At 35.2% G+C, this 24448-nt stretch overlaps 2 protein-coding genes across 4 annotated transcripts; both read left to right on the top strand.

The window, feature by feature from the left end:
- The first annotated feature begins 5461 nt into the window (after nucleotides 1-5461).
- LOC116717591 (transmembrane protein 106B-like) lies at nucleotides 5462-16132 on the top strand. 3 transcript variants are annotated; one of them, XM_032559077.1, is made up of 8 exons: nucleotides 5462-5582; nucleotides 9139-9351; nucleotides 10398-10461; nucleotides 10611-10770; nucleotides 12283-12423; nucleotides 13270-13319; nucleotides 13396-13449; nucleotides 14628-16132. In XM_032559077.1, exons 2-8 carry the CDS (start codon nucleotides 9153-9155, stop codon nucleotides 14746-14748), a joined length of 789 nt encoding a protein of 262 aa, XP_032414968.1. In that variant the 5' UTR covers nucleotides 5462-5582; nucleotides 9139-9152; the 3' UTR covers nucleotides 14749-16132. The 3 variants fall into 3 exon arrangements, with proteins under 3 accessions (XP_032414968.1, XP_032414970.1, XP_032414971.1); XM_032559079.1 differs by having other exon boundaries at nucleotides 5471-5582; nucleotides 9142-9351; XM_032559080.1 differs by having other exon boundaries at nucleotides 5483-5582; nucleotides 9136-9351.
- A 3341-nt stretch (nucleotides 16133-19473) lies between these two features.
- Nucleotides 19474-23871, top strand: seraf (Schwann cell-specific EGF-like repeat autocrine factor). The gene is made up of 5 exons (XM_032559420.1): nucleotides 19474-19809; nucleotides 21412-21507; nucleotides 21581-21685; nucleotides 23356-23451; nucleotides 23611-23871. Exons 1-5 carry the CDS (start codon nucleotides 19587-19589, stop codon nucleotides 23721-23723), a joined length of 633 nt encoding a protein of 210 aa, XP_032415311.1. The 5' UTR covers nucleotides 19474-19586; the 3' UTR covers nucleotides 23724-23871.
- The last annotated feature ends 577 nt before the right edge of the window (nucleotides 23872-24448 follow it).

Here is a 24448-nt window from a genome sequence, read left to right as displayed (position 1 = left end):
ACCATCACTACTCAGTTTATGAGCCGTACAGCTGCATGTGACTGGAACTGATAGTTATGCACCTCTCAGTGATGCCCTGTAATTTCTCATTAGATCCAACAGACTCTGTGTCGCATGCTTGCCAAGTGAGTCGTGGGGGGCTCTCACCATGATGCTGGAAATTGCTTTTAATATACTATTAGAGGTCTGTCAGTCAAATGCGTACTATTTCACTTCTTTGAGAGCAGAAGTGGAGGGGACTCGGCGGTGGCGATGTTTCATTTTTCTTTTTCTCTTTCAGGTTAAGAGCCAGTTGACACCGGACATGAAATACAGCAGACTCAGAATATCCTCCACTTCACCTCTGCGAAAGGGAGTGTCAAACATTCCCTCAGAGGCCGTGTTCCCGGTTTGAAGTGCTGACACCTGAAGCAGGCTGTCATGTCCTCACTACTCAGAGCTTCTTATCGAGGACCTGCAGGCTGCTTTTTCACTCAGCAGACCTCAGACCAGATCTGCTGTATTCAGCTTCCAGAGACCAACTCTAGGTGTTTTATGCACTTTGAATGTGCAGAGGGACTTAATTCATCTTCACCAGCCAGGTGAGCTGCAGTGAGTGTCTTAAAGGTGACCATGCTTCCTTGAACAGGTTAGGATTGTTGTATGACCTTTTAATTTTTTTTGCACAAAATTATTCTTGGATAAAAAAAATTCAGTCTGATCAGTTCTGGCCATTTATAACTCCTTTCAAAATGAGTTGTTTTAGGGCCTCTGTCACTTTAAATTGAGCTACGCTACTGCTGGCCATGCCCTCCAATATCAATGTTTACACTCGCACATAAAATTGGCTGCAAGCAATTTACAAAGCATAAGTAGAGCCTCCTGCACAACCAACAAGAATGCATTAAGAGGTTTCAGGATGATAAGTCAACGACAAAACCCTTATCTTTTCCAGCAGCCATTGTACAGTAGTAAAACCAAGTGAACCACATGAACTTATTGCCAAAATATGTCTGGGTGTTTCTTTTGTAAGTGCTAAGGGTGTTTTCAGAAGCAGTAAAAACCCAAATGGAAGTGTAAAAACGTATAAAATGTGAATTTTGCATAATAGGTTGCCTTCATAATCACTTCTCAGCTGACTGGCTTACAAAAGGAATGCTGATATCTACTGCTAGGACTCTCCCTGTCATGAATGGGCTTATATTTGACTTGCTGTAACATTTATTGCCCTTTGGGACTTAAATAAAGCCAAACTGGACTGAACTGTCTGTCTACTTTGACTCCAAGTCAAAACTAAATTGAGCTTACGTGTAGCCTAAATGTCAAAATCATGTCTGATGCTTAGTAGGGAGAGAAATATCTGTAAAAAACCCAAAGAAAATAAAAATCCATTATGTTAGAGCTGCATTGGTAGGAAACATTTAGAGAAATGTCTTTTTCCATATTTGTTGTAACTGTCACCATGTCGTCACATGCAAAAATAAATTATCTTCTCCACTTCCTCCTTAAGCTATTATTGCCATATGAAGAAATGAGCCAAAAAACAGTCAATCAGAACCAGGAGGTGGGTCTTAGCGCTGTCAATCAACTTTGTGAATGCTGCTAAATGTGCTAGTGGCAACAACTTACTATTACAGGAAAACATTTATTCGCCATCATAGGTGGCTATGCTAACTTGCCTAGCATTCACGACAGGCTCTGCTGAAGGTGGGATTGATTGACAGCATTAAGTCCTGCCTCCTGGCTCTGATTGGCTGCTTCTAGTTAGCACCCTGAGAAGGCAGAGGAGCTCAATTTTGTCACAAATTGTCAGTCTCATACTGTCAGAAAATAGTGACAGTTTAAAAAACAATTAAAAACTTTTATTTTATTTTATAAAAGCTACATATGGCAGCTTTAATTAAAAAAAAGGAACAATATAAAAAACAAGCTTGAACCAACATTACATCCACTGCACAACATGGTGAGATAAAAATATTCACATTGGTTCAGATCAGAGAAGCAGAAATCAGCTCACAGTGATGTCCTCCTTTCAACTGCAACAATAACTGGTTTCCTGCCAGAGAGCCCAGTGAGCTGACATTCCCACCAACGCCTGCTGGCACATCAAGAAGCCGGTGGTAATTTCTAACTCGGTTAATAATAGAAGAGGAAGTGATCTGATCCCGAACTCTCAGATCCGAGCTTCATCTTTTTCACTTCAGCCCCCAACCCCCTCAGGTTCAGCCCTCAGTTAATGTTGCTTCTTGCTGTACACTCATCACATAATCATTGTGAAACTCTGGGGGATTCGCAGTCTTGATGGTTGGCAGAACATTTAGAAAACACTGAGAGTGCACGTCATTAAAATCATATTTTCTCTCAAGCAGCAAATCCGTATTTAGGCGGGGATATTCAGAGCTGCTGCTGATGTTGATTCCTGTCGTTTAGATCTGGCTCTGGGACAGACGTGATGATGCCAAATAGGACGAAAAAATCTACATCAAACAGGAAATTAATATATCTTTTTCTACATTTATATGTGATTTATTTGGGTGAGGGAGCTGGAGAAAGTTGCAGAATCTAACTTTTATAAAAAATATATATTTTTTACATAATTTCTGAAACTATCACTACACTGTGAATGTATGTTATGAGACGGATAATCTATGAAAATATTTAGCTCCTCTGCCTTCTGCCAGTGTGCTCAATGTTAACTAGAAACAACCAATCAGAGCCAGGAGGCGGGTCTTAGCGCTGCCTATCACAATCTCCTGTGGCACTGCTCATGACTCTCCCTCACTTCCTCTCTGCTACAACAGCTAGCATACCTGTAACTATTGTAGCTACAGTTATGCTAGCTATTGCAGCATAACTGCAATATTAGTTATTTAGTCTCCAAACACATGCCAGTGTTTGGAGACCAAACATGCCGGTCTGTGAATGCTAAGGCTAGTCAGCATAGCATTGTTAATGCTATGGCTAGCTAGCATAGTATGAAATGACAGCAAATAAATGGCTTTCCAGTAACGGTAAGTTGTTTCTCCACCATTAGCGCAGTTAGTAGCCAGTACATGATATTGATTGACAGCACTAAGACCCTCCCCGTGGCTCTGATTGGTTGTTTTTGGTTGGAAGCGATGGATTTCTTCAGATTGCAATAGTTGGATAGATTATATGTCTCATAACAAACTGTCACTAACAAATATTTGTTATAAAAGTTACATACTAAGATAATAACACATAATGACAAAAATAAACATTTTAAACTGTCAATCTGTCAGATTCTTAAAACTGATTGATATGGAGAGTTTGTAGCACCAGTGGAGCAGGAGTTATAATCCATATCAGCCATTCTCTGTCTTCCCCAAACTCACCTGTGTATGAAATATTCAGGCTGGCCTCTCTGAGACCACGCAGATTAGGACAGATTAGATTAAATCCATTATAATTTGATGTTTGCTCCTGGGTTTTAATGACCATGTTGTTTATAAGAGGCTCGCTGCTGTTAAATTATGATCTCAATCGCGGCAGCACAGCGCCATCATCTGGATGATTGAGTACCTGCACAGACATTCCTGGTATCCTGGTATAAATTGATAAAAAAAATTAATCTTCTTTTAAAAATTCAATTAATTGATAAGAACTGTTTATTACCCGACCCCACGTTATACATTCAACACTTGTACTTATTCATATTTTCCTTTGTGTTAGATTTTATCCACTTTTCTTTCATATTTACTTTTCAAAAGTAAATTTTTTTTATGCTGATTGCTCAGATTTTGCCAAATTCATTATTATGAGTCAAACATTAACACTGCAGATGCTCCTATAGAAGAAGAGTTACAGGGAAATTTATGTATTTTTTATGCATGAAATAACCAAATACAATATTTTTAATAGTGATATTAAAATGTTTTATTGGAGGGGTTCATATTCTCCACAGTTTCAATGGCCCACCATCATAAACTGTTCAGCCTTTATGCTTACATTTTTATATTTTATCTTCCTAAATTATATACTTACTACATTTATTACTATCTTCCTTACTATTTGCTTGTCCAGCAGGGTGACAAGTAATAAGAAGGACATCATATTTATAACACAGAAAAACAGGAACCATTCTTTTCTAATTAGGAGCTGAACATATGAACTCATAACAATAAAAAGTTAAATCACACATTAAGAAAATGCAGCTATTTAAGGGGTTTGGCTATAATTTTATTGAAAACAATTATTACTCAATGTATATTTATGTTTATGTGCCTTTCATTTTCAGCTTTTTCCTGCAGGTTTAGACATTTTCCACATATTTTAAGACATATTCATCAAATAATAAGGTAAATCTTGTCAGATTAAGAATAACAATGGAAGCACTTTTTGCAAAGGACCCTCACTAAGCCTAAACCTAATTTCTGTTGACTGACAGTCAGCTGACTCAGATTTCCAGGAACTGCAGCAATCCTCATGCAGAATGCTGTCTGGTTCACTACAAACAGCACAGAGTTTCCAAACACAAGCTGATGACTATTTTGGATTTTTAAGACAAAAATTTCACATAATTTTATCTTGATAAAGCCAATTTATTGCTTCAATACAATCTGTAATTGATACCAGTCACATCAGACAATATAACATATCTGTATTCCTATTTTAACACATCTTTAAATTCACAATTTATGGCATTTATAGGGAATTATCCCGTTATGTTTAAGGCTTGTATACAAACAACTGTTGCTTCAGCATAAGCTGTAAGTGTGACTCTGTCTGTTCTTTTTTAATTAAAACATGATTATGCGTGATTTCATTATGTAACAAGAGACGATAGAGTAGTCAGAAATTGAAGTCAAGTCAGAGTAAGAGTTCAAAATGATATTACTCAAATAGAGATGAAACACAGTGCAGTAAAATTACTCATAAGTAAAGTAATTTTTTTCTTTAAAAAGTTACTCAAGTAAATGCAACAAAATATAACTTGTTACTATCCACTTCTGGGAATAGCAAACCTTTGAATTTGAAGAAAGTAACAAAGAATAAACATCTCTTTCTGTTCTAGTTTTGGCATTTAGTAAATAAAAAATATTTTGTGAATTATGGCCTAAAAAGAAATGAGCCTGATGCCTGTGTCTTTAATACATTAAGTATTTGGTTGCAACTATAGTGTTACAAAACCATCATGTTAATGAAGACAACTCTGATAGAGACCACAAATACACTGTGGGACAAAGTTATATTCATTTCCATGTATTTTTAAGAGAAGTTTAGTATTTATGTGTTAATAAAAATACCAGATGAAAATACTGAATGCTATATAAATAAATAAGGCTGATACATTAAATAAAATTTAAAAATGGATTGTGAAACTGCTAAGTCAACAATACTCTTCCTCATCGTGCTTGAAAATGTGGCGGTCACCGCAGGTGTTACTGAAATTTTCTCAGTAAATGATTTGCCTCAAACTACTGCTGCAGATATCGACCAATCAGAGGCTCTGATACTGTGATCTGACCAATCAGGAGAGGTGAGGGGCGTTTCCGGCCTCATTCTGGTCTGCTGCGTGAACCACAACAAACGCCGAGCATTTGCAGCGGATGGGAGACACGTTCGGATAAAACCCATCAAAGGTAAGACGTTTGAAGAAAAATCCACCTGTGCAGTTTTTCTTTTATTTAGATTTAACGGTTTGGATTAGAGGCTAATCTCGCGCGACATGCGTCGTCGAGCAAACGTTTTAGTCGTGAAATGTAATTTTAAGCATCTTATTAACGCCCCCCAAAGAATATTCCGTTTCTTCTAAATGTGGAGGAATAAACTAAATAAAATATCAATCGCGTTTAGTGTTGAGATTAAAAGAGGTCTAGCTATTCTTTTGTTCACCGGCTGGTCGATAGGTTGTGTTGTTGGTTAGCTCCAGCGGCGGCAGCATGGCGGAGGCCTGGTTTGTTTTAATATTCAAACATTTAACTGACACGCCACAGCCTGTTTTCATCGCTCATCATTATGTATGTCCGGTTGAAATGAGTTAAAGCTCTCAGTTAATGAGGTCGACAAAGGTTGGTGTAGCCTAAAAATCAGCAGACGACAACAGGCTAAACCTATTAAACTATTAAGTGGACGGAGCCGTGGCTTTACAGCCAGATTTTCCACATAAAAATAACCAAAAGGCGCTTCTAGAAAAGTTTGTAAAGGGCGGCCAATAATAATGGCACACCGAAATCAAAAACTGCATCAGAATTTTACAAGTTTTAATAAAATAGGTTGATATGGTGGATGCAATTAGAAATATTTATATTCCTTTTCCCTTTTAAATTTATGTTTAAACTGGCTCTGTATAAAAACATAAGCTAATTTTAAAACATAATTTTTTTTAGCCCACTTAATTTTTAAAGATTGCTCCTCCTAATGCTCCAGAATGTAACTTTTGTAAAGATTTTTTTTTTTTTTTTTTACATATTTGTTAAAACTGGCACCATATCATGCCAGTATGTTGTGAAAACATGTAGCTGTCTGAAGAAATGCAGCACAATCGAGTCATCCCAACCAATCAGATACAGGAGGAGGGTCTTAATGCTCTCAATCAATTTAATGTATTCGCTACTTAATGTGCTAATTGTGAAGAAACAACTTACTTCTTCAGGAAAACTGTTTATTCGCTGTCGTTGGCGGACATTAACTAGCTTAACTGGACATTAACTAGCCTGGTAGGCTGTGCTAGCTGCAGCACCACAGGAGGAGTTATTGACAGCGCTAAGACCCTCCTCCTGACTCTGATTGGTTGTTTTTAAATGGCACTAGAAGAAGCAGTGTGAATTTTTTTCCCCCCACAGATTCTGTATTATAACATACTCTCACAACATAGTGACAATTTCAACAAATGCTTAAAAAAATAATTTTTATAAATTTACATTCTGCAGCTTTGACTGTTGAAAACTAAAGTTTACATTAAATAACATTAAATAAAAAGTTGCACACCTTTAAGCCTTGAAGTTAAATCAGACCAATTTTCTCTTATTTCAGCTCAGTTTTACAAAGATGATTTCTATTTGCTAATGACTCAAAAATAAGAGAGAGGGAGAGAATAGCGTTCAATAAATATTAGAATATTGAAATAGGTTTAAGTTTACTGTTAATTGTGGTGGTTTTCCATTTACGGATATTGAAAACATTTAAAATGAGAATATTGCATCAGACCAATAAAAAAACTTGATGAAAAGTATGTTTATAATACCTGCATAAACATTATTTTCAAAAGCCTGTTTTAATCTGAAAAATGAGTTATATTCTAAATTATTGAATATAACTTGTTTTCTATATTACATGCTTTCAGAAGGAGAGGTTGTATTTTGAACTCTTTGACTTGGGTCAGATTTGTTGATTTCCCTTCAACTGCTGGAGTTCTGACCCATTCCTCCTGACAGAACCGGTGTAACCGAGTCGAGTCATTTCTGCCCACAACTTCTCTACAGGATTAAGATCAGGGCTTTGTCATGGCCAAGCCAAAATATTCATTAGAACATTTCAGCAGTTCAAAGTGCTTTACATGATAAAAATTTAACACAATGATGGAAAAACAAGAAAGAAACATTAGATTACAATGGGGAAAAGGCATATTAATGCCCAAATTATACAAATTTTGCATAAATTGAACCATGTCTTCCTTCTTTGCATCACAAAAAATTGGCATTTTTTACTTTACTTATATTCTAAATATTTTTATTATTGATTGTTTGCACACTTTCCTAATAAAGCAAAATATGATTCTAATATAAATTAATTTATAAATAAAAGCTTGCAAATGTGCATGTCGGGTTAGAAAAGTGCCGTTTACAAAACTTTACATTTAAAATGCTTGAATTGAACTGTTTATGTTGTTCTTACTCACAACAAATGACATCTAGAGAAACTTTACAAGAAAATGGGTCTAAGGCATATTATTTGTATCATAAAAATAAATGTGTTGGTCAAGACAACAAGCTTTGAGGACTGGAGGGAAATTCAGATTTGATTTTCATGCAGCCAGGCCCGTTTCATATTAGATATTAGTTTTTATAAAGACCCAGCTACCCGTCTTTAACACCTGAGAGTTGGATTGAGGTGTTTTTGGAGCTCAGAAATAATTTTTCTCTAAACATTATGCTCTGAATTACAGCCAGACATTTATATTCTGAGCTCATATTTTCAAAAAATACTGATCCTGAATTTTTTTAAATCAAACACAGGGGCTTTTTTTTTCCCCAACTTTTTTTTTCTCAGCTTTTTAGTATTTTTCTAACAATTCTGTCATGAACTTTAATATTTAACATGCTAACTGAGGCTGAAATTGAGCTTCAGTTTGTTCAACATGACTTCAAGGTGAATTTGCTGGGACTTGCTGTTGAACAGTTAATGAAGTGCATTTTATTAGCAACACCTGGATGGGTTTTGTGTTGTTTTTTTTTCCCATCTCCTGAATCTGGTAGAGCCAGTTTTGTTCTTATCTAATGCATGTTGACGGTGTGGAAACTGCTGTTTTGTACATTTATGGTTACATTTAAAGAAGTCCTGGAAAAAGAAGAGTGGGCTCTTCTTTTCACTATGACGTCATTCAAATTTAATTATGCGAATCGTGTTATTCAAATACTAGAAAATACTGCTTCAGACTTGCCATCATTGTATGAATATGTTAAAAAACAAATGAAGCAGAAACATTTTTTGTCATTAATGAGACTGTCAGTAAAAACAAACTGATTCTGACTCAGGAGTTAATTTTGTTGCACTGTGATGAATTCGCCTAAGAAATTGTCTGTTAAACTTTTGTTTTTGTGTTGGAAACCAAAACATATTGATGAAACCAGCTGGAATGTAAGAGTTGAGAAAATATGTACCCACCAACAAAGCCTACTATTGACGGGCAGTTTTAAAGCTAATTAAGAAGTAATTATGCCTATTAAGCAGTTAGCTGCAAAATAACAAAAGTACTAGTACATCCAATAAATATTTGATTTAATAATAAGCTTAGTGTTTAGTGTCACAAATGATCATTTCATTTGCACCAGCTGCAGCTTCTTCTCCTGCGAAGTATTTCCTGGAATCGGTCCAAGTTTCAATTTCACATCCAAATGGTTCCCTGGCACGTTGTTAGTCAACCGTCATGCTCTTCTGTCTCACTTCCTCTCGCTCTGTTATCTTTTCTGTTTTCAACAGCAGCAGCAGCCATGGGCAAGCCACAGTCATACTTGGCCAAAAACAAAGACGAGAGTCAAGACGCGCTGACGGCTGCTGGCGAGTTCAGAGACGGTCAAACGGAGGACGATGGGAAGCATGGAGACGTGTCTCAGTTCCCGTACGTGGAGTTCACTGGACGGGACAGCGTCACGTGCCCGACATGCCAGGGTACTGGCAGAATCCCACGAGGTAAACGCTTCATTTTATACAAGGCTTGATTGTTTAGCAAGACTGTCCTGACCAGCAACTGCTGAAGTGGATTTTGTGTAATTATGTAATGCAAAGATTTGGTGTCTGCAGTGAGAATCTCAGATTGTCAAACATCTGGGATGCAAGCTAAGATTTACATGTTGTGTTTTGGGCAAAAACGATTAATTGTGATTAATTGATTTTTGAATTAATCATTAATTTAATCTGTCAGACAAGTTTATTTGGATAGCACATTTGAGCATACAGGCAGTTCAAAGTGCTTTACATCATAACAATACAAACCAGTAAACATTGCATTTTGTCAAGTGCCATCGTTGCACATCAAAATGTTGACCGTTTCATTCATTATGGTTCAAAGCAACTCTCTTTAGTAATCAATTAATCATATTAATCATTAACTGGAGCATAAAGACTCAAATAAGGCAATTTGCTGAAAAACTACTTTCCCAGAGCAGTAATTAAGCCAAAACTGCACAAAAATATATACATTTACATAAATTAGGGGTCAAATGATTAATCGTGATTAATCGATTATTGAATTAATCATCAACTAACTTAGTAATTGATCAATTGTTAACTGGACTATACAGAAAAAGGACCTTTTTGCTAAAAGAACAATTATGGCAGTAATTAAACCAAAACTGTATAGAAAATACAAAAATTGAGAGTTTAGTCTCAAAACAAATATTATCATTTATCGCAATAATTACAGGGGCAATTTATCGTCCAGCAAAATTTGCTATAGTGGCAGCCCTATTCTAAATATAATGTAAAAAAGAGTGTTGTCACTCAGAGCATAGAGCATAAATGTAGAAAGAATAGAGCTGTTGTGATAGATCGGCACATTATCACAGATATCTAGAATTTTTTTCAAAATACCGGGGCCAATGCAGATATTAATATCAGACTGGTGAATTAAAAACACTGAAACATTTAGCATTAAGTTCTGTTTACTGTAAAATGCTGTTATCTTGTTCCTTACTCAGTCTGCTGCAGGACACTTGGCTGTTTTGTTTTTCCAACAGGTCAGGAGAATCAACTTGTGGCTCTGATTCCATACAGTGACCAAAGGCTGCGGCCAAGCAGGACGTAAGTCTGCACTCTGACCCCGTTTTATGGATTAGCTGTTGTAGTTTTCTGTCTGATGAAGTGAAACGCGCTCAGCAGCCAGAGTAGGAAGTGGTGCGAAACCATCAGCTGGTTTCAGGTTCTCACTACTTGTTTCTTTTCTCCCCCAGGAAGCTTTACGTCACCATATCTGTGGCTCTCTGCCTCCTGCTGTCTGGCCTCGCCGTTTTCTTCCTCTTCCCGCGCTCCATCGATGTCACGTACGTTGGAGTCAAGTCTGCCTACGTTTCCTATAATCAGGAGCAGCGAATTGTCTATCTCACCATTACAGTAAGAATTAACTTCATTTATTTTTGTCATTTTTAACATTTCCATGAACGATGATAGGCCTGTCAGAATAACAAATTTTGCTTGGCGATAAATTGGCCCAGAAGTTATTGCAATAAATATTGTTGTTTTGAGACCATTTTTAAACAATATCACCATAAAAATACAAGATGTTACCAAGCAATTTTGGCCAAGTTTTATTGCAAATATCTTAGTTCACATGAAATTAAACAAAACTAACTCACAAATAGCTTTACAGCAAGAAATAGGAGCTTATTTTAAGTAAAATACTTAATATTGATTGAAAATTATTAATTCCACTGGTAGATTATTTCACTTTTAACAAGACATCTTTCCCATGTTATAAGTTAAATAATCTGCCAATGCAACTAGTACTTTTTCATCTATATTAAGGAATTATAAACAAGCTGCTATATCTTCCTGAAAAGTAGCTTCTGAGTTCGTTTTCTTATTTTAAGTGTACTAAAACATTTCCACTAGTAACTAGACCAAAAATACTTGGTAAGATTTTGTTTTTGCAGTGATATTGATAATGTCATAATACTGCAAAAATGGATTCTCAAAGATCAATAAACTTTAAATTCTGATGAACATTTAAAACGGGAGATGAAAGAAATATTAAATATAAGAATAAATAAAAAAACATAAACAAATAAAATTAATTATGTAGTCTCTGTAAACAAACTTGTCCTTCAAGAAAAGACTAGTTGAGACCAAAGCACCAGACTGAAGACTTTTATCATACAGTTTTTGGTAAAAAGAGAAACTATTGAGTTTGTTTTAATTTATCAACCATTTGTTTGATTTATTACTTGTTACAACAGGCCTACACAACACAAAAATGGAAAAACAAACAATGCTAACAAAACAAGCGAAACGAAAGAAGCTAACATTAAAAAAGAATGAATCCATATATTTGTTGTTGTTGGTAGACTTAAACCAAACCTTTCATTAAAACATGGTTTGGTTTATGTGTCATGACTGAGACACTGAGGTAATTTATGTGTGCTGTTAACTCTGATAGAAAACAGTTGTCCATATATGGTCTTTCCTCTTTTAGAAATGGGTTTCCCCCAGCGTATAATAAGCCTGGCAGGCCACCAGGCTTTACTTGTGTTCCCATCGGGCTAAGCACTGCTCTTTTTTTTTTCTTTTTTTTAAAAATGTTTGCATTTTGTTTAAAACTTTATAATTGGCGATGAGGTATTAACCTTCCAATTTTTTAATAACAAATAATTATCAACTGTTATTTTCAAATTTCCTGCCAAATTTTAACTCAAAAACATGACGGGCCACAGGATGAATGACTGCCCTAGCGCCCAACCGCCAAGCTCACCAAGTTTTCTGTGGTAATCTCACTACATTAGATTAAAATGTCCAAATATCCTGGTGATGCTGTGTGACAAATTCCACCAACCAAAGTTGGCTTTTTAAATGTTTGTACGACTTTTGTGTGAGAATAATTTTATTTCCACTTGAATCTCTTCCCAACAGAACACTCTGAACATCACTAATAACAACTACTACGCCATATCTGTGACCAACATAACGGCACAGGTGCAGTTCTCCAAGACGGTGATTGGGAAAACCAAATTCAACAACACGACGGTGATCATGCCTCTGGATGAACGGCAGGTAGGCCCAACACCAATAACTACACGGGTCAATGGAAACAGCGTTTAAGAGATGGAGTAGCAGTCACCTGCTTTAATCTGAAGCAACTACAGTGAAGAAAATCCAATCAAATGTATAATGATGAAAAAGTTCTGGTTCCATTGACGGATAAATTGACTTATAAAATGGGGAAAATGTCTTTGCAAGTGAAATAATCTGCCTTTTTCAAAAACTAGCACTAGCACTGAAACTAGCACTTTTTCATCAATGTCATGGAAATATGTACTTGGAAAAAGCTCCTGTATCTCTCTGAAAAGTTGCTTCTAAGTTTGTTTTGTTTTATTTCAAGTGTACTGAGATATTTCCGCTAGAAAGTAGACCAAAATACTTGGTGAGATGTTGTGTTTTTGCGGTGTAGGCCGAGTCTGAAAGTTCTTGAAATCTAATTTTTAAAGCATCTCAAAGGATTCTGCTCTCAAAATTTGAGATGCACCAATATGATGTTAATGTTTGTATTGGTTCTGATATTTAAAAAGTTACTGCTTCAGGTATCGTGACAATCCATTAGAGCAGATCTGTTCAGTCTAATTCTACGCTTACCGGTCTGAGCGATGTAATGCTTTGTTTATTTTGCATCATATTGAGGATTCCTAATTGCACTTTCTGAGCCATTTCAAAGACAGTTTGTTGAAGTTTATTTTTACATTACTTTTGCCAGTTTCAGTTTCTTCATTATTTATTTATGATTGGCTGTTTTACTCCTAACTGGACAAATTAATGTTGTTTTTTACATGTTTAGTCAAGCTTGTGAAGTTATTGATGTGTTTAATTGTGCTGAGTTCTCTAAATGTCTTGTGTATTTTGCAGCTTGATTACACCGTTCCCACAACCATCGCTGATGAGATGAGCTACATGTTGTGAGTATCCGGGTTATCTTAAATATTAGTAAATTCTTTATATGTTTCATACTAAGTTGTTTCTTCTGTCCTTTAGTGATTACTGCACCTTACCAACTATTAAAGTCCACAACATAGTGGTCATGATGCAGTAAGTATGGCTTTAATTTGAAGTTCTTGTAACAGTGAGGTATTTCTTTGAGCCTAATTAGTTCTGAGTATTTTCCTGCTCCACCCTCACGTTGTTGCACCCACACATGCTGTAGAACCGCCTGGAGCCGAAGCAGCCCAAGACTTCTGCTTCCTCCTCCATTCATCATCTTTATCAAAGCAAACATTTCTCCAGAGCTTAATTAGCTCACCTAATTTTATTTGCTCAGTCATGCAGCAGGTCTCTATCTTAATATGATCACACTGAAGTGCAGAAGCAGAGAAATCCAGAACGTCTCCGGCTGCTTTTCATTAGATTTGCAGCTAAACCTTGAAACATTTCATTTATCCGTCTTTAAATGTGATTTTTATGGCGTTAACAAGGGCAAAAAATGGATCTATCCATCCTTCAAGAAAAACTACTGTATTTAGATGTGAGAGATATGGAATTAGAATTTATCACAATATTTTGTAGCACTTTTATGATGATGATATATTTTTGTAAGTGGTTGCATGACACAGTATTCATAGGCCCACAAACATAAATACTGCTCTTGGAAAACATATCTACTTTATTGGCTTCTTTAGAACACCAGTCACATAAAGAAGTGTGATTTTTTTTATATCACTAAACTACGATGGTATATTAGAGCCATTTTAGATACAACAAAGAGGAGTAAATTTCTACCACAAAACTCAGAAATTTAGAAATTAATCTAAAAAAAAAAAAAAATGTCCTAAATTTTTTGGGGGGAATTTATTTCTGAGTTGAATAGTTAAAAAATTGCTAAATATGTTGTTGTTTTTTAAATCTGAAATTTTGAGATTCATTTCAGGATTAAAAAAATTTCTACATTTCTTAATTTGAAGTCAAAAGTTCAGAAACTTTTAGATTAATTCCAGAATTTTTTGAGGAAATTTTTTTTTGTAATTTCTGAATTTGAACAGTTGAAAATTTGCTACAAAATAAATTCTGAAATTTTCAGATTGATCTCAGAAATCTACTAGAAAAAAAAATTATATAAAAAAAACTTACTGAATAATTTAAAAACAAAAATTATGATAAAAAAAAATAAAAGTGGCCGCCCACTTTAAAAGAGCACTGCATTGAGGCCAAACGTGAAAACCAGCCAATGAGGAGTTGTGGATAAATCACTCACTTTTTTGTTTTTGTTTCAGGGTCACGGTAACGACGTCGTACTTCGGTCACGCGGAGCAGGTCTCTCAGGAAATGTACCAGTACGTGGACTGTGGCGGGAACACGACCTCCATGCACGGCCATGTTCAGGTCTACCAGTAGGAAGGAAAAAGTCTCCATCAGCAAAACTCCACGTGTAAACTCATTTCTCAGTGAAGATAGTTTCTCCTAAAATACTCATCTGGCCTAAAACGCTGACCTCCTCCACTGTATTTTGTGCTTTGAAATTGAATCCCTTTTAGACTGCAGTGTTCCTCACTGCAAAAACACAAAACATGACCAAGTATTGCTGCTCTAGTTTCCAGTTCAAATATCTTGGTAGACAAAATTAGCTTACAAGTAACTTTTCAGAAAGATATAGGAGCTTTTTTTTAAAGTCAATAATTCCTTTTTACTCTGCCGTTACCTAGCAACCCGAGCCTAGCTCAGCCCGTTGCCTAGCAACCCAGTGTTAGTTCCACTGGCAGGTTATTTCACTTTAAAGTAAAATAATCTAGTACTTTTTCATCAATATTAAGGGCTTATTTACTTAAAGTAAGCTCCCATATCTTCCTGAAAAGTTACCTGTAAGTTAGTTTTGTCTTATTTTAAGTGAGCTAAGATATTTGCACTAGAATTTAGACCAAAAGTACGGGGTAATATTTTGTTTTTGCAGTGTTCCTCCATGTTAAATCTGTTGGAAAGCAATAGATTTGATGCACTTTAGAGCGTTTTAGTGGAAGTTGGATTGTTACAAACCTCTTTCCTCTGTCGGTAAGCTGAGACAGAAAACCACTGAACTACATTTCTACCCATACATAACCTTTATTTTTATTATTTTATTTCATTTATGGTACTTTGATGTAAATTAGTGCAATATTAACAGCTTTCTCATGTCACTTTTTCTTTTCTTTCTATTATCATCAACCACAATTAAAGGCAAATGTGAAAAGTTTTAAAGTAAACTGATTTTATTTAGTGATTAAAAGGAAGAAAAATTGTGTGTAAAAGGGAAAATGTTGTTGTTTTGATCCAAATCAGCACAGTACAAAAGGCTAAAAATAGAGGAATGTGCAAATGTACTCTGTTTCTGGGTTGTTTTAATAAAAATGTAACTTCAATCAACTTTATTCCAACTGAACGGGAGCTTTGTACAGTTTGCTTTTCCTTTTTTATCCACTCTGCACTGTGTAACTTTTAATACTCAATCATGAGTTCACCTCCTGTTTGTTGCTTCCCTTTTTATTTTATTTTAATCCATTTAATGTGTTCTGAGACTATTAGTTTTTCCCAACTAAACTAAGTTTTTCCGTCTAACTTGATTAGTAATAATCCGGGTTGATTAATGTTGAAACCTTAATGTGACTTTTCCTACCATTTTTACACTCTAAGCGCCGTCGTTATTATCATAACAGTATAGATGTGCATAGTTTTTAACATCAGCAGTTTGTTTTTTGTGGCTTTTGATGCATGAAGTGGAAAATAAAATTATAAGTCGATTCTGTAAGTTTCTGTTTCTATTGGGGAAACTGTTGGTTTTCCTTGTTGCCACTGGGTGGCACCAAGTCCATGTTGCTTTATTAATGAAAGGGATTCACTTTAGTGAATATTGAATCCTGTAAAAGTGCCAGATTTAGCCATTTATTTAAACTGGCATTTCTGTTTCTACAGTAAAATGAAATGTTTACACATCCTGACAAGTGTTCATATAACAGAGGTGAATTTGACACAGTACATTCAAAACTTGACATTTGCATTAATACTGTACAAATTGCCAAAAAACCTTGCAATAAGGCCTTTTAAAACTCATGTATATATGTATGACTAGACTTACAAAAATGATTTAATCCTGGATAGTCTGAGCAGACAAATGGTTCAGTATGGAGATAAAGAAGTGAAGTGAAATACTTTTCTAGTCTAAAGTGGTTTTTATCTGCAGGATAGTGAAAGAACAGCAGCTAAACAACCAACGGTGCATCAAAAATATTCTTACTGAAAAATGTCTCGACCAGTAAATGTACTATGACAGCGTATTGGGGTCATTGTAGATTGAAAATATTCTGCCAAAATGTCATGAATACTATAGAAATAATTGCAAGGAAATTTCTGAGCTTGAAAAGTTACAAATTTGCTACAAAAAACTAATTTGTTTTTAGAGTAATCTTAGAAATTTTCTAGAAAAACTGAGAAATTTCTGTTTCAAAAATGTTACATTTTCAACTAGAAACTCAAATTTTCAAATCAAGCTTTTTTCTAACAAAATGTTCAACTCTGATAAATTTTCTTTTCTGTATACAATTTCTGAGGTTAATCGCAAACAGTTTTCCTACCTTTCGGACTGGGAGATATCCTTGATTTTTCTAGACAAAAAATCTGAAATGAATCTCAATTAGTTTTCTTTTTCAGCTAATTTTCAACTTTTCTAACTCAGAAATGTCCTTGTTTTTTATAGACAATTTCTGGGACTAATCTGAACATTTCTGAGATTATTTTTTTTAGCAGAATTTTTTTATCGTCAGTGGCACTACCGTCATATTGTACAGATCGGTTACATTGTGGGAGGATTTTGTATTTAATGTTAAATACATCAAGTCCATGTCTGAACACTATTTTAATGTTTTCAGCCTGCTGTTTATATTCTGTGCCAGTGTATTAAATCCACTCAGGCTTCTTTAGCTTTCTAAAAACAAATCCTCCAGTGGGTCTTGGTATGCTCACATCTGCTAAAACCATCAGAACACCAGTTTGCCTGCTGTCTGCCTGTCAGTGGTCAGACCCAAAGCAACACCAGAGTAAATGTGTCAAACTAAATATACAGAGAGAAATTATACACTTTTTAGGGTAAAATAAGTCTTTTATTCTGCATTATGTTGCATTTTGATTACTTGTTTCCTCTATGTGGTGAAGTTTTAAAGATACATTAAGTTTATTTATATAAATTATTTTCTCAAAGCTTATTCCTCAGCAAGACAAAAACTATAAAAACAGAAAAACCCCTTCCTCCAGGATCCATTTAAACGTGATAAAACTTTCCAGAGTTTGTACCTAACGAGCCAAAGTGGCTTCCGGAGCAGACGGCTACATCCTCTCTCACGTCTGTTATTGTCGTTAAAGCAAACCTTCCTCCATAGTTCATCTATATGTCCAGCATTTTTCTTTAACAAGCTGAAAGGAAATGGCTTTTCCACATGTGCTCTCTCAGTCATGTTTTGTTGAAAATCCACACAGGTGCCTTTTGTCTGAAACTAGCAACTCTGAAGTTCAGATAAAGTTTATTTGAGAGCTAATCCAACCAAGTGATAAAATATTATGTTTTATTTTATCAGTGATAAAATATCATATTTTATCAGTGATAAAATGTAATATTGTATCACTTGGTATCATATCACTCTACTAGCAAGTTTTTAAACTGAAAATGTTTCTTTTTTTCTGTTCCCAGAGTGAAGATTTACTGCAGCAGCATTAAAGCTTATCTCCTACTCCTTCCCATTAATATCCAATAAAAACCTTAAACAACATATTTTTGACCATTCAAATATTATAAAAACATGTTTATTAGTAGATCTTAAACAAGTATTTGTGCTACTGTCTTAATTATCAGAAGTGCAAATGTACTGTTTCTGTAGTTATCACTGTTCGATACATGTGGCAGCCATATTGGATTTCCAAGTTGACGTTACTGATGAGACGCTTTCAAACTTTCCCAGATGAATCCCTATTAAAATTTAATTATTCCAACAAGTTATACGTAACTCTGAGTTCTGAGTTGAAATTGAACTTATGGCGTTAGTAGCCACCTTTCCATTGACTATCTGATTACTCAAATTGGAATTTCGAAAATAAATTTGCTTTATGGAAACATGTCAATTTTGAAAAAAGAATTTTTTTTGACAAAAAGTTTTTGCGCTACGATGAGGTGTTTTTTCTGTCGAATGGAAGTTAGTGTATTCCGCAAAACTGCAAAACTGTTACTACTGGTGGAAACGACAAAGACGAGAACAGGAAATGGTTGAAGAATGATGGCGGCACGTTTTTAAATGCTTATTGTTTGAACTTATTAGCGTGAGATTTAACGGAAATATCGCAATTTCTAAATTGCTTTTTTTTTTTTAAAGTTGAACATTTGCTAGAAAAAAACCCAAAATAAATTTAGTTTAATCTTAAAAAATTTCTACAAAAGATTTTCCTAATTTTACAAAAAAATGGCAAAGGTTGGAAATTTTCCACTTTTGAAACTCAGAAATATCCTTTACCCCCCTAAGATAATGTCTGCTTAATCTAAAAATTTTACCTTTTTTTTGTGTGCAAATTTTCAACTTTTGGAGCTCGGAAATTTCCACATTTTTTCCTATAAATTTTTAAAAAATTAATCTCAACATCTGTGACTTTTTTGTAGAAAAGTTTAGACTTTTGCAGCTTATAAAAAAAAAACATTTTTTTTTAATTTTCAAGTTTCCAATTTGCCTAAAAAGTTGAAAATTGTTGACTTTTCAAACCCAGAGAGTTGTTTTCTAGAAAATGTCTGAGATTACATTTCTAAGTTTGTTCTCACAAATTTGTGACTTTCCCACTGGAAAATGTCCAACATTGTTTTCTAGAAAATTTATGAGCTGAATCTCAAAGTTTCTGATTTTCTTTCTTGCAAATTTTAAACTTTTGGAGCTGAGTTTTTGGCAGAAATTTACTCCTACACATTTTTTGAGTTTCCAAAGACAGATATTGTATTTTCAAGAAGAAATGTGAGTTTTTTTCCGATCTTCAATGCCCTAATCCCATGTAAAGTTTCCTCTAATCTTACCTCCAGCTCCGGTCGGCCAACCCCCCGGAAGGCGGCGCTCTCCCCGCCCAGGGCTCATCCTCCTTCGACCCCACTCCAACTGGAGCCTCGGTGTGGAAACTGGAGCAAACCCGCTCCGTTCCTTCCTTTCCAGCCGCCAAACAAAACGGAATAAACACCAACCATGAGCCGTTTTGTCCATAAACCAGCCGTTCCTCTCGCCATCTTCTTGCTCGCCGCTGTCGGTGTTTGCTCCGGAGGTTCGGACGCGCCGCGCGGGGTCGCGGTCGGGTTCGTCTTCGACCTCCAGGCGAGGTGCGACCCGCCGTGCAAACACGGAGGAGTCTGCATCCGAAACAACACCTGCCATTGCTCCAAGGGCTACGAAGGAGAGACGTGCCAGTACGGTGAGGACCTGACGATGCTAACTTTGGTTCCGACATGTTGGAAGAACAGTTCGGCTGTTGGTAAAGTTTCAGTATCTAGGAAAACACGACACTTTAATTCCTCCAGGTACTTTAACTGTTTGATAATAATACTTTATTTATTTCAGATTAGAGGCAATTAATAGTTTGCATTTCCGCCATTAATGGTGCGTTTAAAATTAAACTGGTTGACTCTAATTTGGTAACTTCACATAATTGCACAGTTTGGTGGTAACTAGTTACATTTACTCAGTTACAGTTACTTGAGTAACTGGTTTTTTTTGGAAAGAATGTACTTTTAGGAGTATTTTTAATATGCTGCACTTTTTACTTTTACTTGAGTAATTTCATTATGAAGTATTTTTACTCTTACTTGAGTAACATTTCTGGATTTTCTACCCACTGAGTGAAAAACAAACAAACATGTTTTAACCAAAAATTCACCAGACACAGACACACACCTGCGGTTTTGCTTTTCTTTTTTTTTTTTTTTAAATTGAAACTGAAACTGATTTGGAGAAAAAATAAATTAGCCTAATTTTGTTATTTTTGTTGAATTATTGTCATTTTCATCCTTAAAATACCAACATTTCCTCTTAACTTTATATTTCAGCCTGTCTGATTATTTATTTTTTAAATATTAAATGATAATTTAATCAGTTACTTGAGTAGACTTTTTACCAAATACTTTTTTACTCTCACTTTAGTAATTTCATGGGCGGCTACTTTTCCTTGAAGTATTTCTACTCTTACTTGAGTACAATTTTTGGGTACTCTATCCACCTTTGTATAATTGTTTGCACTTGATTGTATTTTGGGGTTTTAAAGTAAACTAAAATGGTTTGATTGAATGCACACCACACTGTCATACACTGAAAAAACACAAAATCTTACCAAGTATTCATGGTATGCCTACAATAAGACCAAACTGACTTTTAATTAAGAGATGGCAGCTTGTCTAAAGTAAATAATTCCTTAATATTGGTGAAAAAGTTCTAATTCCACCTGTAGTTTATTTCACCTATTATAAGAGAAAATATAATCTGACAATGGAACTGTACTTTTTCATAATAATATTAAACAATTATTGACTTTTCTTGCTGAAAAATTACTTGTAAGTTAGTTTTGCCTTATTTCAAGTGAACTAGGATATTTTCAGTGGAAAATGAACCAAAATTACTTGGTAAGATTTTGTGTTTTTGCAGTGTATGAGCTCATTTATATTGAACTACCAATGAAAAAAGGTTTGTAAGGCAGGAAATAATGATTTTTCACCAATATGCTGACTCTTAAAGAGCTGGTGGTAAACTTTTTGTGTGGTTGATCAATTGAAGGATTCTTAATATTTATTATTTGCTTGTTTCTCAACGACGTTTCTACATGTGTGCTGCTATTTTCACAATTCTGGCTCATTTAAAGCAAAGAAAAAAGAGATTTTTAACAAAGTGGGTTCATATTTAGTACAAAAACATATAATAGATTAGTATAATTAAATTACAGTGTTCATTATTCTTTTAGAAAGTCTGAAATTCAGAGTAGAGATACTGGAAAAGGATTAATAAGACATTATTGGTTCTGTTGCAGCAAACTGTTTCCCCAAATGTAAAAATGGCGGAGCTTGTCTTCGTCCAGGGAAATGCAGGTGCCAACCTGGATATGGAGGAAGATACTGTCACACAGGTCAGAAGGTCGACAAATAAATCAATAGATCCATCAGTTTGTTGTATTAATCAATAAATGTGGCGTTCCACAGTGTCGTGTGCGGGCGGATGCTGGAACGGAGGGGAATGCAACGCCGTCAACGGAGAACCCAAATGCATCTGTCCGTCCAGCTGGAGCGGATCAAAATGCCAGAATGGTGAGTTTAATGGCTGCATCTGGTCATGTGATCATCACAGAAAGGTCAAAGGTGCCACATACACTGCAAAAACACAAAATACCACCAACGAATTTTTATCTAGTTTCTAAGGCAAATATCTTAGTAAACTTGAAATAAGACAAAACTAGCTTATAAATAACTCTGCAGTAAGATATAGGATTATTTTATATCAATAATTACTTAATACTGATGAAAAACCTCTAGTTCTATTGGCAGATTATTTCACTTATAACAAAGGAAATGTTGTAAGTGAAATAATTTGCCAGTTAAACTAGTAATTTTCACCAATATTAATGAATACTTTACTTAAAACAAGCTCCTATATCTTACTGAAAAGTTACTTATGAGTTAGTTTTGTCTTATTTCAAGTTTACTAAGATATTTGCCTTAAAAACTAGACCAAAATTCGTTGGTGGTATTTTGTGTTTTTGCAGTGTGGAGCTGCTCTGTCTGTCTTTCCAAGGCGTTCACACATCCATCCATCCATCAACTCCTTTTGTTAGGACTGATTTATAAACAGGATGGTGGTGAAAATGTCATTGGAAGTAAAGTTTTAGTTATCTGAAAATGCTACATTTGAATTTGCTGCAGAGCTTAAAGAAAGCTATAAAAGGTTTTTATAGAGTGTGAACAAAGTCTGGGTGTGTCTAAAGGAAACTATCAGAATGCAATACAGTTTGAAATCTGCACAAAGAACAAGACCTTAGAAAATAAATATATTGATCACAATTACGTCAAAAAAGATGGAAATACACCAACATATAGCACTGAGTCTTCTACATCCTCTTTCCACATGAATGAAGCAGTACAATAAGTTTTTTAGGGTCTATTTCAACTTTCTCATAAGACCATCTTAAGGCAAAAACGAAGATTAAGGGGCAGTATTCTGTAAAATAGAAAAATACAAATAATGAGCTTCACATCATGTTACATTATCCCTTCATAAAAACCTACCTTTGGTTTTCCTTCATGAATCTTTGAGAAATAATTTTATTGCCACGGCAACCATTCAGCTGTGCTAAACGCCTGCGTGGACCTAGCTCCGCCTTCAACGATGCAGCTCCTCCTCTGAGCTGCAGTTTAGAAACATTCTAGCTTTTTTACTGTCCCACTCAAATCCTTCAGACTAGCCTGCAGCAATTAGCAAACACCTGGTGAAATTACGCATCTGTTGATCTTTTTATAACAATGCTGGTAAAAAGTGTCGTTAAAGGGTTAATAGAGGAGCCATGTTGTGATGACTTCCTGAAGGCGGAGTTTCAGAAAGAGCAGGAGTTTCTTAAAGAGACAGTGACCCAATTTCAAGGCATTATGTTACAAAGTTACATTTAAGTCATATTTGATACATATATGATTTTTATAACAACTGAACCTGACATGGTTACGTGATTGTGCTATAACATGGCGCTATGTGCCTGGAAAATACATAATGCTGCCCACTTTAGAAAGATTTGCAACTTTGTACATTTATGAATTAAAAAAAAAAAGTCAGTAACTTTAGGACACAACATTCACATAAAAACATCTCAACATCCTGGATGAACCGATGTGGGATTTTGTTCTCTTTGGATGGATTGATTAAATATTCAGTTTGTTTCCTGGTTTCCTTCTTGAGCCTTGAGCATTTGTTTGGTTTGCCCTCCAAACAGCGATCTGTCCCCAGGGCTGCAGGAACGGTGGCATCTGTGTGGCTCCAGGAATCTGCAGCTGTCCAGAGGGATGGCTGGGTGGAGCGTGCCACAACGGTGAGTTCAACACCTTTACCTTTTTATCGTCTTTTCTGCTCAGATTTTATGTTTTTCTGCCTTTTTGTGAGTCCAGCTGCAGTTTATGAAGTCAGCCTGTTGGGATTTCGCAGAAAAAGCTAACACCTCTTGGTTTTGTTTCCTTTGTGTCGGGTTCAGCGGTCTGCAGTCAGCCCTGCCTGAATGGAGGGAAGTGCATCTCTCCAAACAAATGCCGCTGTCGGCCGCCTTTCTCCGGTCCTCGCTGCGAGGAGAGGAAAAAATCCCACTAATCATTTCCAGACTCCAAAATAAGGATTATTCTCTTGTAGCTCAAACATTGTTCTGGATAACATGTATCACCTTTTTAAATAAATGAAACATTTGTACTTGTGCTTGTTTTTTTAAATACTGTAATTTGTCAATAAATAATAAATGATGTTGTGCCAAACATTTATTTACAAAACGGACAAAAGAAGTACATTTATTTGCATCATAATTGCAAAACATTAATGTTTATATAGGCTTTCAACAATATCTGGGTTAGATGTAAATAAATACATTATATCAGTGTTTTTATATTAATGTAAAAAATAAACATCAGTTTGATAAAACAGACTATAATTTATTTTTATGGCAGAATCATAAAACTGAAATTGTAATGAATTTTTGCCATCAAATATATGCTGAAAGTTAATGTTTGTAAAATAAATATGAGTTAGAATATAATTGTGAACAGTTAAACAATAACACACTCCTGTTGTGATTTTATAAAATGAAAACTTGATAAATCTTTAATGTTACATGTATTTTTTTATAATTCAACTGGAAAACAAGAAAATCTGTTTTGCGGTGAGGCGTATTTGTCACAATCTGGAGAATCTTTGCAAGAACAAATGTTCTCAAATCAAGATGTTTGATAAAACTCAATGATGCATTTCAATAAAAATTCATAATTTGAAGAAACTGAAGTAAGGTTTTGTTTTCCTGTTGGATTATACGAGTTATAAAAATAACA

This window comes from Xiphophorus hellerii, chromosome 3, assembly GCF_003331165.1.
Source record: "Xiphophorus hellerii strain 12219 chromosome 3, Xiphophorus_hellerii-4.1, whole genome shotgun sequence".
In the NCBI taxonomy this organism is placed as follows: Eukaryota; Metazoa; Chordata; class Actinopteri; order Cyprinodontiformes; family Poeciliidae; genus Xiphophorus; species Xiphophorus hellerii.
This window is presented reverse-complemented; position numbering and strand designations above follow the sequence as displayed.

What these genes read in the sequence shown, in the direction of transcription:
- LOC116717591 (XM_032559077.1), top strand. Translation starts at nt 9,153, where the DNA reads ATGGGCAAGCCACAGTCATACTTGGCCAAAAACAAAGACGAGAGTCAA. An exon ending in TGCCTCTGGATGAACGGCAG is followed by an intron (nt 12,424 to 13,269) that starts GTAGGCCCAACA and finishes TGTATTTTGCAG; the next exon opens with CTTGATTACACCGTTCCCAC. An exon ending in GATGAGATGAGCTACATGTT is followed by an intron (nt 13,320 to 13,395) that starts GTGAGTATCCGG and finishes TCTGTCCTTTAG; the next exon opens with TGATTACTGCACCTTACCAA.
- seraf (XM_032559420.1), top strand. Translation starts at nt 19,587, where the DNA reads ATGAGCCGTTTTGTCCATAAACCAGCCGTTCCTCTCGCCATCTTCTTG. An exon ending in AGGAAGATACTGTCACACAG is followed by an intron (nt 21,508 to 21,580) that starts GTCAGAAGGTCG and finishes GGCGTTCCACAG; the next exon opens with TGTCGTGTGCGGGCGGATGC. An exon ending in CGGATCAAAATGCCAGAATG is followed by an intron (nt 21,686 to 23,355) that starts GTGAGTTTAATG and finishes CCCTCCAAACAG; the next exon opens with CGATCTGTCCCCAGGGCTGC.